This window comes from Vombatus ursinus, unplaced genomic scaffold (genome assembly GCF_900497805.2).
Source record: "Vombatus ursinus unplaced genomic scaffold, bare-nosed wombat genome assembly UNPS02014821.1, whole genome shotgun sequence".
Taxonomy (NCBI): domain Eukaryota; kingdom Metazoa; phylum Chordata; class Mammalia; order Diprotodontia; family Vombatidae; genus Vombatus; species Vombatus ursinus.
Genome location: NW_020954599.1, coordinates 21,933,400 through 21,950,629, shown reverse-complemented (window position 1 = coordinate 21,950,629; position 17,230 = coordinate 21,933,400). Strand labels below are relative to the sequence as shown.

The 17,230-nt window shown below is 34.8% G+C and overlaps 1 protein-coding gene across 2 annotated transcripts in view; it reads left to right on the top strand.

Annotated features, from left to right (window-relative positions):
- LOC114024535 (bifunctional heparan sulfate N-deacetylase/N-sulfotransferase 4) overlaps positions 1–17,230 on the top strand; it is a 342,555-nt gene that overhangs the window by 108,569 nt on the left and 216,756 nt on the right. For both annotated transcript variants that reach the window (XM_027837569.1, XM_027837570.1), the window contains one exon: positions 7,071–7,158. In XM_027837569.1, the coding sequence (XP_027693370.1) occupies positions 7,071–7,158 (88 nt within the window). The remainder of the gene's footprint in view (positions 1–7,070; positions 7,159–17,230) is intronic.

Below are 17,230 nucleotides of genomic sequence, written 5' to 3'. Positions count from 1 at the left end.
GTTTTCAAAGACCCAGTTTACAATTTAGGAAATTATAATGTTTGCCTTTCCTACCTGAGAGGATTGTTATGGTTTTGAAAACCTTAACACATTATGTAAATGTCAAGGGTAATTAGTACCTCCACCTTCAGGAATAGTCTTACACGTAATATAGATTCATGGATAAGGAAGACAATTCTTCCAAAATTAAAGTATTCCTTATCTTTTTCCTATTGTGTAAAAATCTTTCAATGGGAGAGCTATCCTTTCATTCCGAAGTTAGAAATACAGTGTTTAAAAGGGAAATAATACTTTGGAAAATGAATGCATTGGTCTAAATGAGATGTAGTCAAGTATAAATGATATTGGATAATTTCATAACTGGCTGAGAAAAAAGGACTGGAAACTCAAAGGCCATATGTTGGGGAAATAAAAAGGGCATGACACCAAGAAATAAATGGAATAGGGAAGGGTACCTTCTGATGCCAACCACAAATTTCACTGACCCCATAATATTATTACTATTTTTACTTTTTAGCTGTGCCCATATGGAAGCTGTTTAACTGACAAGTCATTTTTACCTTTGTGGGACTCAATTTTTTAATCAGAAAAGATGTGAGCACCAACATAGATGATTTTTTTTTTTTTTTTTGCTGAAAGAGTTGGGGTTAAGTGATTTGCCCAGAGTCACACAGCTAATAAGTATTATGTGTCTGAGGTCACATTTGAACTCAGGTCCTCCTGACTCCAGGGCCAGTGCTCTCTCCACTGTGCCACCTAGCTGCCCCACACATAGATGAATTCTAAAATTAACTGCATCTCTATATCCTATGATCATATACCTCTGTGTGGCCTACCTTGTTTTTTATTTTGTTTGTTTTGAATAAAAGTTGGATCAAAGCATGACGGTTTTACTCTAGTGTAACATTTACAGGAAATAACAAAAGACAATAAACACATACATCTTGCATCTTTGTACACTAAAATTTTTGCTCTGTATCTGGGCATTGAACCTTTTCATCACTGAATTTTTCCATCTAGAAAAAAATAACATTGATTACATTTTCTTGCCTACCTTATTGTAATCTTATTAGGAGAATTAAAATGTTTAGAAAAAAGCACTTCATAATTCCAGAAAGAAAACTCATGTACACACTTACAATGTTATTATATATCTAAATGCAAGTTCTAGCAAAACCATATATGTGTGTGTACATAAACATGTATACAAATACATATATGTGTCTATATGTATATGTGTATGTATATATGTATGTATGCATTTGTAAAACATCACTACTTGAGATAATGCTTGGAAATGATGAGCCTACAATAGAGAAGAATCTTGAGCACATGGTATCTTTGAAGAAATACATGATGTTATTTTGATGTAAACATAAAAATACATGAAATAAATAAAACCATCTGTAATGGTTAATAAAGGGTTGCTTTGTTATGCAAATAATACCATCTTGCTTCAATGAATAATAAGATTTTTTTTATCAGTTGTGGTATATTGATTATATTAAACAGTTTAAAACTATATGTTCTCTATAAAAGGCTACGCATTCCCTTCTGCAATCTTATTTACTCTATTAATTTTCTTATTAAACAAAGAGCATGTTGATCTTTAATGAATTCCAAATTAATGAAGTACAAGTTAATAAAGTTTTATAGAATAATTGTCTTGAGGAACTAGATTTTCAAATTGTGTGTGTATGTGTGTTTAGCCTGTATTTAGACAACCATTCCCCCATCAAATTCTTTTTAAAAATGACTTTTTTCATTAAATTTAATTTTCTGATCTTTGTACATATGTGATTTTTGCCTTAATGCAATTTAAAAAATTTAATTTTTCAAGTAGTTCAGTTCTCAGTTTTCAAAACAAATAGCTGATTCTTTTTTTCCCTCTTGGTTTAATTACCTTTTGCACATAATTTCTTATTTGATGTGCCCCCTGCTATTGTAGCATATTTTTATTTCTTCCCATGGTTAAATACATATATACACATGTAATATTCTATACTCTTGCTAACTTCATTATCCTAGTAATTTTTCCCTCAAAATATATTTTCTGACTAACTTACTCTTCTTAAGAAAATGTGCTGTAGTGGAAAGGATTCTAGATCTGACTTCAGGAGAGATGCCAGTTTCAAAATTCATCAGAGAAACTTACCATTTGTGTGGCCATAGGAAAATCACTTAAACTTTTGAAAGTTGACTTTCCATAGCTTCATTCTGAATATCAAAAAATGACAATGACTGTGGTACCTAATAACTATCTCATAAGGTTGGTATAAAAATGAAATATGATAAAATACATAGAATGTTTTGTAAACTTTGAATTACTCTACAATTATTAGCTATCATTATTGCCTTCACTCCCCTCTATATTCATTTTTCCTTCCTCCTTTCACCTTTCTTATTACCCAGAGACTGAAACATCCTCTTTCAACTTTTTTGAAAGCAGAAATTTTTTTCACACACATCTGAAGAGTTATGTTGATCTTATAGAACACAACTTTTCGTATTCATTTCAAAACATATAACATTTCATAAAGTATAATCATTTCATAATATGTGCTTTTCAGAAATTACAGATATAGAATTCAATTCTTTTCTTTTAAAGGAAAGGGTCTAACAAGTTCTTAATTTAGTGTTTCCAAAAGAAGACTTATCTTCTTATCTCTTGGAATGCAGGTGATCCTGACATCTCAAAGACAATGCTAGCAGAAGAAAAATCCTAGCAATTTAACCACGCTCAAAAGCTTTCAGATTCAGTCTGACAACTTTCTTCTTTCTGAAGACAAGCTAAGCCAAGTTCAGCGCTGTTTTAGATTTTGTTTTGTTTTGTTTTCATAAGAGTTTGTCTAAGGGTGATAATTTTTGGACAAAATGAGCCATGATTAATGATACCTAGTTGTAACAAATTCTTGTTTTGAAATGTGAATAGGAAAAATTGGATCAGAACAGGAGATATATATATTGTTTGATTGATAAGAATTTTTTTCATTTGGTGATATTTTAATGTATTGATTATTTCAAACATTGAAATAGTTTTCAGAGTAGAAAGAAGGGCAACCTCCACAAAGATTTGCTGTAATGTAGGAGTTCCTAATTCAGGGTTTATAATTTAAAAAATAATTTGATATTTAGCAAAATATTTGGTAATCATATGTGATTTATTTAATGTAATTAAATTTAATGAAATTTAATGTAATTCTGAGAAGTGGTTCATAGTTTTCAATAAACTTCTAAAGGTGTCCATGATAAACAAACCAGGTAAAGAACACTTGCTCAATTGCTTTCTCCTGCTGCGGAGGTGACCCTGGCTTGTCAAAGCCTATCGCAATGGGGTATAAACTCTATCGTAGGAAAGATTCAATATGGTTGTGGTGGTAAAATGAGTAGGCATTTGGAGGACTCACATAGCTAAAACATATCTTGGCTGACCAAGATGATGAATTCTATGGCATGTCATTCCATTGAAACAACCCAATCCTGGCGTCTTCAGACAAGTTATTGATGATGAAAAATGGAATATGGATAGAAGAAAGGACATAGTTACAGGGTAAAATAATTCCATACAGAAACTGAACATATGTAAACTAATTTCTATTACAAAGAAATCAAAAGACCCCATAGAACACCTTAGGCAACAGCATCAACAAAATGACTTATTTACCAAGAGCCACATTAGTGTAGACTATAAGTTGATTTAAAGAAGCTTACAAATATGAATACAAGATCAGACATAGTATCACCCTCTAAAAGAAAGAAGCAAGAGGAGGTAAAAACAATTTAAACAAAGCTTGGTGAGAAACCCAAGGTCATTTAAATATGAAAATGGAAGAAGGTCAGAAAATAGAAGATTGGTGGGAATAATCTGCAAATATTTTTTCCACAAAGCTTTTTTTTTTTCTCACAATCAAGGTCAGTAAAATTATTAGATAGTTAGATACTAACATTACATTCCCATATGTGCTTATAGAAGGAATAACTATAGCTCATTATGTAGATATAGATAGATTTAAATGCATAGATACAAATCATAAACAAATAACATAAATGGATGATTAGAGATCTAAAAGTTAAACAGGAAGAGGATAGCATGCTTAGATTCCCTTTTAAAAAAATGCGAAGTTCCACTAATGACCAGCAATTTCTAGCAGAAACAAAGGTGCATCTACTTAATACAAATAGTTTATCAGTGTTATACAGTTTCAAGTCACTCAACACAACATTCTCTAAAGTGTTAAAAATGATTGCTTCTCATAGGGAGAAGCATATGATAAGTGTGGGCAGGCCATAACACAATAAATAGGGAAATATTAATAAGAACTAGAGAAAAGGATGTCATCTGGGGAATATATTATGGAAAAGGAATATTGCCTGGTAAGGAAGCAAGAGAAAGGGATAAGTAATAGACAGTTTGCATGCTCCAGTGATAATTTCGGGGAATATCCTATGGACATACTATATTATCCCAATTTTATAGACGAGGAACTAAGGCAAAGAAAGGTTAAATGACACAGACAGTGTCTGAGGCACTGTTCAAACTCAGGTTTTCTCAATACTGAATTGGATAGAGTCTATGTATCAGGGGATGGAAACCTATGGCCTCGAGGCTCCATGTGGTCCTCTAGGTCTTCAAGCTTTGACTGAATACAAACTTCATCAAAGGGGCGCACTTGAGAACCTAGAGGGCCACATGGGGCCTCTCGGCCACCTACTTAATAGTCTAGAGAATTGCACACAATCAAGTTGTCCGGGATGGACAGATGTAGGTAGTTTAAAATCTGTATCATCAAAGGAAATGAAATTACAGATCCATTTGGAAATATGAGAGTGAATGACAACTAATTGGATTTAATTTCTTGTTACGCATTAGGTTTTTCATTTTACCTAATTCTACTTGTAGTAGTATTATTCCTGATATTTACCAACCAGACCAATCTCATGCCAGCCCAATAAACTTCACTGTAAAAGTCCTTTATAATTTATCCTAGTTGAGAATAGGTATGTTTTTAAATTTCAAATAGATATATTTTAAATAATGTAAGTATAATGGCCCCACTTTCATCTTCATCATAGAATTATATAATAATTAAAATTAGGTTTGACAATATTTTATCCCTTCAGTGGATTTTCTCTTATTGGTCCTATCATCTTGATTCTTTTGGACAGTATATGAACATTTTTTAATCAAACAAACAAATGCAGATGTACACACAGGAATTTTGCACTAATTTGGACACACACAAAGCCGCCAGGAACATAAAAATGCATATAGTCAGCTATGGGACTATGACCAGGTAGGGGTGAGGCATCCTCCAATAATCTTTCCCTGCAAATTACCAGTCTGATTATGACCCAGAAAATTATGAATGACTCCTGTATGGGCCATGAGTTCATGAGGTAGTATAAATGTATATTATGTATATATATATATATGTATGTATGTATGTGTATGTATATGTGTATGTTTGTATACACATATAACACATGCAATTTTATCTGTATTACTAACTTTTATTTTAAAATTACCTTAATTTCCAAATGTATATGTCCCTTATCTTCAAAACAGAGAACTGACATCCAGCTTTATCTGAATGTTTAGCAGGTGATGATGATTGGAAGCTAGGATCCCTGAATGTTGGTCCCGTGCTCTTATCAGTAAAGTACACTACTTATCCTCCATACATAGCAAAAAAAAAAAAATTCTATTTTGAGTAGATAGATCTGGCAAAGAAACCAAAGATTAAGTGGATTTTTTTTTTATGAGTAATCGGAGTTAAGTGGCTTACCCAGGGTCACACAGCTAGTAAGTGTCACGTGTCTGAGGCCAGATTTGAACTCAGGTCCTCCTGACTCCAAGGCCAGAGCTCTATCCACTGCCCCACCTAACTGCCCCCAAAATCAGGTTTTTTTTCCTTTCTTTTTTTTTTTTAAGGCAATTGGGGTTAAGTGATTTGCCCAGAGTCACATAGCTAGTTAGGGTCAAGTGTTTGGTCTGAGGCCAGATTTGAACTCAGGTCCTCCTGACTTCAGGGCCAGTGCTCTATCCACTGAGCCACCTAGCTGCCCCTAAAATTTCTGCCCTTTTTTTTTTTTGACTAGGCAATGGCGTTAAGTGACTTGCCCAGGGTCACACAGCTAGTAAGTGTTATGTGTCTGAGGCTGGATTTGAACTCAGGTCCTCCTGACTCCAGGGCTGGTGCTCTGTCCACTGCACCACCTAGCTGCCCCAATTAAGTGTATTTAAGAGATAAAATTATGCTGTAGACATTGAATAGACATCAAAGGAAGAAATGGTGAGGAAGCCTGCTTCAGTGCCTTTTCTGAAGCAGACAACAAATGAAAAGACTGATGTAAATCTATTTTGGTCTTTCCAGTAAATAAGAAATTGAGGAAAAATAATTTTGATAACTTCAAAGACTTCATAGGATTATAAGTATATCAAAATAATTTTGAAATTGTATAGAATTCATAGAAAGTATTTCTACAGGTAAGTAGATTCAAGAACGTTATTTTAACATGTTCCCTTCATCCAAGCCCATACCTCTAGATGGACAAGTGTTCTTTAAGTTATATATTTGTTTGTTTGTTTGTTTTAATTAGACATGATCAATTGGAAGCTACCTGGCTTAAATGCAATAGTTTGGTTTGAGGGAGGGGGTGAATGGGAGAAAAAGTGTTTCTGTAATCTTATATCCCAGATTATTTCACATCCAGATCCATAAGAAAGTATCTAAAAGTGTCTTCCAACTTCTCCATATCATTGGTTTTGGATTATATCCATCACCATGAAAAGTTTCTATTTATAAGAATGGGAGTTCCAGGGACTGAAATCCAAGGAATGTCTCAAGCCCGTAATGAAAATAAATGTATGTAGTGCTGTGCTTTGGGGAAATAATGTCTCTTAGGTGCTCATAGTATGCCTAGAATGACACACCCAATTTCCATCAAGTTCGGAGAATATTAATGCCCATATTAATTTGTTTCACTCAAGCACACACATTTGAAGTAGAGGCATTCCAAAACTTCATATTTATTTTTCTAAACCCATGTTAATTTCTTATTTATTTCAGGCATTACTAGAGACTCAAAATTTACTGCGCACTCAGGTTGCAAATTTTACCTTCAACCTTGGATTTTCAGGGAAGTTTTACCACACAGGTAAGAAGGAACTTTGTGCTCTCAGGCAGCTACAAATAGGTCATAGGACTTTAAACATAACACTCCATAAGCAGAAATAGAATGGCTAGAATTTTAATGGGGAGGGCCTGTTCTCCTTAAAACAAGGCAATCTTGGCTCTGAAGCCACTGGAGGATTGTCTGCTTTGGCAGAGAAGCTCTTAACATTGAGGCCTAGAAGGGCAGAGTGGTAATGATTCTTTTACTGAGTCAGAAAAACCATGGCCACTATTCTGTGCACAGTTGTATAACTTGTCTTCCTGGGCATGTTCAAAGTGAAAAGAAATGTAAAAAGAAGATAGTGTCTTTAAGGTATCAGAGGTGATAGATATTCTTGTAAATTTATCTTGAGAAAAGAGTTGGTAATGAGGTAAGGATTTGTAGACTCAAAGAAATTGAATGGGCCCAGAAGGTCATATAGTCTATCCTGCATTTGTGCATATAGTTACTCCTCTCACATGTCATGTGTACTTTTTACCAGCCGACATTCAAATGAATAAGTCTTTTCAGCCACAATCACTCTAAGAATTCTCAAAATTCTCTCTCTCTCTCTGTGTTTCTCTTTCTCTGTCTCTGTCTGTCTGTCTGTCTCTCTCTCTCTCCCCCACCCTATTCCAATTGAATGACGCTCCACCCCTCTACTCCTCCCTACTACCACATCCACTTAGCCTCTAGAATGTAACTCCTTTGATCTGAACATTAGCAATCTAATTTCTGGAGCTGCTGTAAAGGAATACTGTGTATGTGGATAGTATCAAGTGACTCATAACATTTTCTAAAATAGGGCAAGACCATCAGTGATTATATAGAGGGATTTCTTACAATTTGTGGTCAACAATGCATCTGGGTTCAGAGCTCTGTGCTTCATTTATAAGCTCACATTGTTATTTTATCATGTTAACTTAGTGGAAACATTTCAAAGAGTTTTCCATGCTTGCATATAATTTATGAACTCATTATAAATAACACATGCAAAGGTAGTCTTTAATTGCCATATTTGCAGCTTATTTTCCCAAAGAGACTTTTAATATAAAATGTTCAATGTAGTTTATTACAAGACTGAAGAATATTATATTGCCCTTTCCCTGATGCCTTTATTTTTCTCCTTTGAAAATCTTAAATCCATTTAAAATAACAATGGTGAAATTATTATTTGGGCTTTTAAATAAATCAAATATATACATATATATGTATATATATAAAATGCTATTTTACCTACAAAGATGTAAGCTGTCATATCTTCACAGGCCATGAGAGCTTATTAGAATCTTGAAACTAGGAATTCTTTTAAGAAAATGCCTTTCTGAAATACTCTCTTAAGGAAATAATAGTTTAGAGCTAAGAAGATCTGACTCTAGAACGAAAGGCAAAATCTATTCATGCAAAATGAAGGGAGGATCAGAGCAGACCTCGCTCTTTCTCTCTGTCTCTTTTCATTCTCTGTCTCTCTGTGTCTCTCTGTCTCTCTCTTTCTATCTCTCCTCACCCTTCCCTTGTCACATACTTGCAAATTCACCTTCAAAAGGCTAGCCTGCTTCCTTTGACCTTAATTATCTGTATACTTCGAGCAAAATTGAACTCTTGTCATCTCATTCATTTTTGGTTTGTACATATTTTCTGGGTATTCACAACTCTCTACCTTAACAATTTGTTAGGTAAATACAGTTTGTTATCTAGCTATCATTTTCTAGGCAAAGTATATATAGCATACTTCTGCTGCTAAATCATAAGAGCATCAAGAAATGCCTGGTCTCCAGGTTTGAGGGTTATCCCTTCAAATCAAAGGTTCAGATCCTGTACGACAATGACTGCAACCTATACTTTATATGCTTTCCTACTCACTAAATAACAGTTTTACTCAAAGGGAAAGAGTAATATATATCTGAAGCCTTTACACTTTTTTCTGTGCTACTACAGCAAGAATTGTAAACATGTGTGTGTATGTGTGTGTGTGTGTGTGTGTGTGAGACACAGTGGAGAGAATGCCAGTCCTTGGAGTCAGGAAGACTATTCTTCCTGAGTTCAAATCTGGCATCAGACACTTACTAGTTATGTGATTCCGGGCAAGTCATTTAATGCTATTTGTGTCAGTTTCCTCATCTGTCAAATGGATAAGGAAATGGCAAACCACTGTAGTATCTTTGCCAAGAAAACCCTAAATGGGGTCATGAAGAGTCAGACATGAGTGAAAAATGACTGAACAACAACAAAATGGATACCTGTGGCAGTCTGGTGAAAGAAATCTTTGGATCTCTCCTCAAAATAAGATTTTTAAATGCATCAAATACAAATATATAGGATAACAAAGAAAACCAACTATATTGAATTATAGTTATTATTTTTTTTAAGTTCATGCACCTTAAATTAAGAACCGCTTTACTGGAGTTAAAGGCTACAAATTTAAGAAGGTTTTTTTTTTTTACATTGTAAGTAAATGCTCTTAGCTTATGTACAATTTATATACTAATAATTTGTCTTTCAACTGCACTATAGGAAATTGTGAAATTATTCCCATCTACTTAATTATCCCAAGTGGTAGCCTTCCATATTTATTTTCTTTGATCACATTTAGATTAAATATGAATTGCAGTCAACCAGACCCATAATAAAACACAGAACATTAAATCAACAGATGTAGCTTATCTTTGTGCAATTCATATGTGAGGGTGAGAATCAGAATTATTTAATTATTCATAGAATTGTTTTTCTGGTGTCTGTGAAAATAAAGCAAATACCATTTATGCTGAACAGAAAAATATCCAACCTTGAATAAAAAATGTAATTGTTGAAAAGTACTTTTAAAAGCCAGGCTACCTTATTCCAATCTTATGAGCCTTATCACATGAATAAACATATTTAAGTGTCTTACGGGTCAACGCAGGGAAAAGAAATTGGACACGTTCTGGTTGGCCCCAAAGAACAGATGAGGAGTGAAGGGTAGAAGCTGAAAAGTGGCGTATTTTAAGCTTGATGTCAAGAAAATGTTTATCACAATGAGTTATGCAAAAGTGGGAGGGGAAGTCTCAAGAGGTGAGGACTTCTTCCTAATTGTAAGTCTTGAATTAAAGACTGAGGGGCTAGTTTTCAAGCATGTCAAAGTAGGATTTCCTGTTAGGTGGAGTTTTAACTAGATGAACACGACAGTCCCTTTTTACTCTCAAATTCTGTGCTTCTGTGAGCCTAGGCTATTTATTTTAAGCACAGTTACTATTTCATTAGCTTCTTCGTAAGGAGTAAATGATACCAGGTAAATATTAATTTTAAAAAAAGTCAATTCTCCAAATAAAGACAGATCTTATTTCTGTTGAGGACATCACCATCCCATATCCTGTGAGATTCCTAGGTTCACAGACTCTCTGTCATTATTGGCTCCTCACTTCACCCACTATATCAAATTAGTATACAAATCTTGTAATTACCACTTCTCCAAATCGCTCAAATATATCCCCTCATCTCTACTCTTATACTCATCGCCCTATTACAGACTACACATTTCACCTACACTACAAGATAAAACAATAACCTCCTAATTGGTCTCTCTGTGTCAAATCTTTGCCTACCCCAATCTATTCTACACATAACTGGCAAAATGAACACTTTTTATTTTCTTTATTTTTAAAATTTATTTATTTTTAGTTTTCAACAATCAATTCCACAAGATTTTGACTTCCAAATTGCGTCCCCATCTCTCCTTGCATTCTGATTACCACTTGCCTCAGTCTGTCCACCCTTCTATCATCACCACTCCTCTTATCCCTTTCACCTTCTATTTTCCTGTAGGGTAAGATAGATTTCTATACCCCATTGCCCATGTATCTTATTTCCCAGTTACGTGTAAAAGCAATTTTTAACATTTATTTTTAAAACTTTGAGTTCCAAATTCTCTCTCTCCCTCCCCACCCACCCTCATTTACAAGACAAGCAATTCAATATAGGTTATACATGTATAGTCATGCAAAACATTTCCATAATAGTTAGGTTGTGAAAGAGTAACTCTATTTCCCTCCATCCTGTTCCACTCACCCATTTATTCTTTCTCTCCTTTTACCCTGATCTTCCTCAAAACTGTTTTTGATTACTCCCTCCCCCAATGTGCCCTCCCTTCTATCACACACCCCCTTTCTCTTATCCCCTTCCTCCCCTACTTTCCTGTAGGGTAAGATAGATTTCTATACCCAACTGAGTGTGTATGTTATACCCTCATTAAGACAATTCTGATAGGAGCAAGGTTCACTTTTTCCCTCTCACCTCCCCCCTCTTCCTCTCCACTGTAAGAGCTTTTTCTTGCCTCTTTTATGTGAGATAATTTACTCTATTCTACCTCTCCCTTTCTCCTTCTCCCAGTACATTCCTCTCTCACCCCTTAATTTTAATTTTAGATATCATCCCTTCATATTCAACTCACCCTGTGCCCCCATATATATATGTGTGTGTGTGTATATATATATACATATATATATATGTATATATACATACATATATATATGTGTGTATATATATATATATATATTCCCTCCAACTACCCTAATAATGAGAAATGTCTCATGAATTACAAATATCATCTTTCCATGTAGGAATGTGAACAGTTCAACTTTAGTAAATCCTTTATGATTTCTCTTTCCTGTTTACCTTTTCACGCTTCTCTTGAGTCTTGTATTTGAAAGTCAAATTTTCTATTTAGCTCTGTTTTTTTCCCTCAAGAATGCATTAAATTCCTCTACATCATTTAGTGTCAAAGTTTTCCCCCTCATTGATTACACTTAGTTTTGCTGGATAGGTGATTCTTGACTGTAATCTTATCTCCTTTGACCTCCAGAATATCATATTCTAAGTCCTCTGCTTGCTTAATGTAAAAGGTGCTAAATCTTGTGTTATCCTGATTGTGTTTCCACAATACTTGAATTGTTTCTTTCTGGGTGCTTGCAATATTTTCTCCTTGACCTGGGAACTCTGGAATTTGGCTATAATATTCCTGGAAGTTTTCCTTTTGGGATCTCTTTCAGGAGGTGATCAGTGGATTCTTTCCATTTCTATTTTATCCTCTGGTTCTAGAATATCAGGGCAGTTTTCCTTGATAATTTCTTGGAAGATGATGTCTAGGCTCTTTTTTTGATCATGACTTTCAGGTAGTCCAATAATTTTTAAATTTTTTATCCGGGATCTATTTTCCTTATTTTTCCAATGAGATACTTCACATTGTCTTCTATTTATTTTTTTTTCATTCTTTTGGTTTTGTTTTATTGTTTCTTGATTTCTCATAAAATCATTACCTTCCTTTTGCTCCATTCTAATTTTTAAGGATTTTCTTCAGTGAGCTTTTGGACCTCCTTTTCCATTTGGCCCATTCTACTTTTTAAGGCATTCTTCTCATTGGTTTTGTGGACCTTTTTCACCATTTGGTCTAGTCTATTTTTTAAGGTGTTATTTTCTTCAGTAATTTTTGGATCTCCTTTACCAAGTTATTGACTCATTTTTCATGATTTTCTTGCATCACTCTCATTTCACTTCCCACTTTTTCCCCTACTTCTCTTACTTGATTTTCAAAATTCTTTTTTGAGTTCTTGCATGGCCTAAAACCAATTCATATTTTTCTTGGAGTTCTGGATATAGGAGCTTTGACTTTGTTGTCTTCTGAGTGTATGTTTTGATCTTCCTTATCACCAAAGTAAGTTTCTATAGTCTGAGGTTTTTTTTTTCTATTGTTTGCTCACTTTCCCAGCCTATTACTTGACTTTTTAACTCTTTGTTAAGGTAGGGTTCTGCTTCCAGTGTGGAAGGCATACTGTCTCAGGCTTCAGGGGTTTTATACAGCTGTTTTCAGAGATACTTCAAGGGAACTGTGAGTTTTCAGTTCTTCAAAGGTGGTATGATCTAAGGAGAAGAGTTTACTCTTCTTCTGGCCTGTGTTCTGGTCTGTGAGTGACCACAAGCACTCTTTTCCACCTTGGAACTGTGAAGAGGGTTCCCTCTCCATTGTTCCCTCTCTACAAGCTCTGCTATGCCAGTACTCCTCCTTGCCCCAGGACTACCACGCAGGACCATGACCCAGATCCAAGTATGGGCAAAGCAACAGAATCTTGCCTCAGTGCCAGCAAAAAGACCCCAGTAATTTCCTTCTAGTCAGATGTTTGATCCCCTTACAGTCTATGAACTGTAAGCTCCAGAAGCAGCTGCAGCTACTGCCATTGCCACCATTACAGGGCTGTGCTCCTCTCTCCCCCAGGTCCAATCCACCTTTCCTATTGATTTTCTAAGTTGTCTTTGGCTATTTATGGGTTGAGAAGTCTAGAAACTGCCACAGCTGCTAGTGATTCAGTACCCTAAGGCCTGTTCCAGGTGTGCTGGGGCCTGGTCTGTGCTGGTGCAACTTGTGCTGGTCTGAGCTCCTCTCTCAGCCTGGTGCCACAGACCTTTCCTGTTGACCTTCCAGGTTGTCTTGAACTGAATATTTGTTTAACTATGTCTTTTTGTGGGTTCTGCTATTCTATGATTTGTTTAGAGTCATTTTTTAATGGTATTTGGAAGGGTTTGGGGGAGAGCTCAAATAAGTCCCTGTTTTAATTCTGCCATCTTGGCTTTGTCCCCATGAACACTTTTAAAAATAGATTTTAGTTTCATTTGTAAGAAAACTAAGAGTAATGACTTCATTTTTCAGTATTTGTAAAGCTTTTAACATCCTTTTTTAAAATTTTAAGTTTTAAATTCTCTCCCTCCCCCCATTCATTGTAAATGCAAGCAATATGATATTAATTATGAAGTCATGCAAAACATATTTCCATATTAGCCATGCTGGGGAAAAAAAGCAAGAAATATAATGAAAGTGAAAAAGTATAGTTCAATCTGCACTCAGAGTTTATCTGTCCTCTCTCTGGATATAGATAGCATTTTTCATCATTGGTCCTTTGGTATTTTCTTGGATCAGTAGCTAAGTCTTTATAATATTGATCACCATTACAGTATTGTTGTTACTGTGTACAATGATCTCCTGGCTGTGTTCACTTTACTTTGCATCAGTTCATATAAATTTTACCAAGTTTTTTTTTTCCTGAAACTATCCTGCTCATCATTTCTTACAGCACAATAGTATTCAATCACAATCATATACCACAACTTGCTCATCCATTTCCCATTTGATGGACACTCTTTCAATTTCTAATTCTTTGCCACCGCAAAAAAATTTGTTGTAAATATTTTTGTACATAATAGGTCCTTTTCCTTTTGATGTGAATTTCTAAAGCAGGATTCATCATCTCAGCTCTCCATACAGTTTGCCCATTGTTTGGAATTTTCACTACAGACATTTGGTTTACATTGTAAACATTACTAGACTATTACTATTTCCTGTGTGAACTTTGTGACATTATGTGGACATGAATAGACAGTTCTGTTAAAGTAACTTCCTTAAACCTTTGCAAGATGATCTGATCCTACAACACGTAAGCTTTCTGACTCACAATGCTTATTGGTATGAAGTAAGTTAATGGCCTGTACCCTGAGCAATGATTGGTTCCCTATCTCACAGCTCCTTGTATCCATTATTGTTTTATCATTGTTATTTTCCAGTAAAGCTTCTCTGTGCTTTCATCCTTCAAATGCTATGTACCATAAGGTAATAGCATTAAAATATTCCTAAACATGATTCTCCTAACAGTATTGTTGTATTTGTTTAGTTCTAAATGCTTCGTTGCACTTAGAGTTGGACTGATATATTTCTTCATATTTAAGGAAGCAAGAGGAAAGTAAAGTTAATAGTAACAGATATAAGAATGAAATTAGAAATGTTTCCTTTTTTGAGTCTAAGTAAAAAAATAAAACCTGAGGGGAGAGACACACAAGCAAAATATCAAGTCTTTTACAGCATTTGATATATTTCTGGCAAGAAATTAATAAAAGATTACATTATTGCTTTTTCCCTCTTGTGGGATTACAGCCTTTCTCCTTCATAAGAATTGGTTTTTGTGAAAACAATTTTTACTTTTGGCAGTTAAAGTGAATCAATTGACTTTACTTTGATCAATATTTACTTTAGATGAATAAATCTTGAGGTTTTCCCCACATCAGTTTCTTAAAAATAATTACAATAATCAACCTGGTTGTAAAAAAAAAAATACTAATCAGACCAAGTATATTGCATAAGCCCAAAAGATGTTACTTGTTTAAAACAAAGAAAAACTGAGTCAAATTGCTATAATTCTGTTCGCAGTTCTATAAGGTACAGATTTATATTTTTATAAGTTTAAAGAAGGAATGGCTTGGTAAAAGTGGAAAATGTTAAGAATGTTATAATATTTTGCACTTTTGATGTTTATATTATAAAAATGTGATATCTGTGCTTTTACATTCTAAAATAATTAGTCCTGCTAAACATCTTTGTGACTTCACAAGAACACATTTTTCATATTAGTTCTTTTTTTTTTTCTTGCTTAGGCAATTGGGGTTAAGTGACTTGCCCAGGGTCACACAGCTAGTAAGTGTCATGTGTCTGAGACTGGATTTGAACTCAGGACCTCCTGACTCCAAGGCCAGAGCTCAATCCACTGCGACACCTACCTGCCCTATATTAGTTCTGATTGTTAAGGTTGCTCCATGATAGAGTCAGTCTTGTTCTTCTTCATTGGTATATAAAAAAGTAAAAAGTAAACTCTACTCTTTATATAATATCAGGCATCATAGCATGAATTGTTTTCACATAGACTATCTCATTTTGATCTTTACAATGTCCCTGAGTCATGTGTACCACAGGTATTATTATCTCCATTTAATAAATGGACAAATGAATCTCAGAGGTTAGGTGACTCACTCAGGGTCACACAGCTAATAAATAGCAGCTCCAAGACCAAATCTAGATCTTCTTACTCCAAATCTCCCCACAGCCTATAACTCCATAAGCCCTTACATTTGTATAGTGCTTTACAGTTTGTAAGATACTTAGGACCACAAGTCTCGAAATGAAAGTGACCTAAGAAACCATTTATTGCCAATCCATCATTTTACAAATAAGAAAACTGTGGTCACACATGTCAGAGGTGGGATTTGAATTCATGCTTTCTGACTCCAGGGCCAGTACTTTTTTTTTCATGATATAATACTGTCATACTTATGATCTCCAAGACATCATCTCATCTTTCCAAGTGATTTTGTCAGTGAGAAAATAAATTACAATCCAGAGAATAGTTATAATCAAGTCACCAAACAAGTAATTTATCATTATCATCATCATAGCAAATCAATTATTTCGCAGTCATTCCTCTACTGTATTTTGTAAAGCACTATTTGTTGTTGAGTCGTTTCAGGAATTTCCAATTCTTCGTGACCCTTTTTGGGGTTTTCTTGGCAAAGATACTAGAGTGGCTTGCCGTTTCCTACTGCAGTTTATTTTAAAGATGAGGAAACTGAAGACGACAGGGTTAAGTGACTTACCCAGGGTCACACAGCTAGTAAGTGCCTGATGCCAGATTTGAACTTGGGAAGATGAGTCTTCCTAACTGTAGGTCCAACAATCTATCTGCTGTACCCATAAAGCACTATAGCACTATGTAAATTAAACACATTTATTTTGTACCTATACAAATTTGTACATATAGCAAATGCAAAATAGGAGAGCATATTTTGAAATGAGATGCAATATAGTAAGCTTTGAATTGTGCAATACCACAAATTTTAGTTTTGAAGCTTCTTTCTTTTTAAAAAAAATCATATTTTTGGTCTAGACTTCACAAATAGTTGTGTCAGCACTCTAGACAGGGGCTACAGGGAGTCTGAAAACTATGACTTGGGTCAGTGCCATTGGAAAGGTCAGAGCAGAGTGCTACAGATGATCTGGAGTGTGCTGTCATCATGACCATATGGGCCAGTGTGGATTTCAGTTGCCTTCAAAAAGTGATTTCTACCCAGCTGACACTCAGAAGCTTAGCAAGGATGTGACTGCATTCCAGAAACCCAGTAAACCTTTCTGATGTGGTCAAGTCACTGTATCTCCTCCTCTGCTCCCCACCCCGAAAAGCAACTTTCACAGTGGGATATACTTCATACATTTCTCATTTTAGATTTTCAC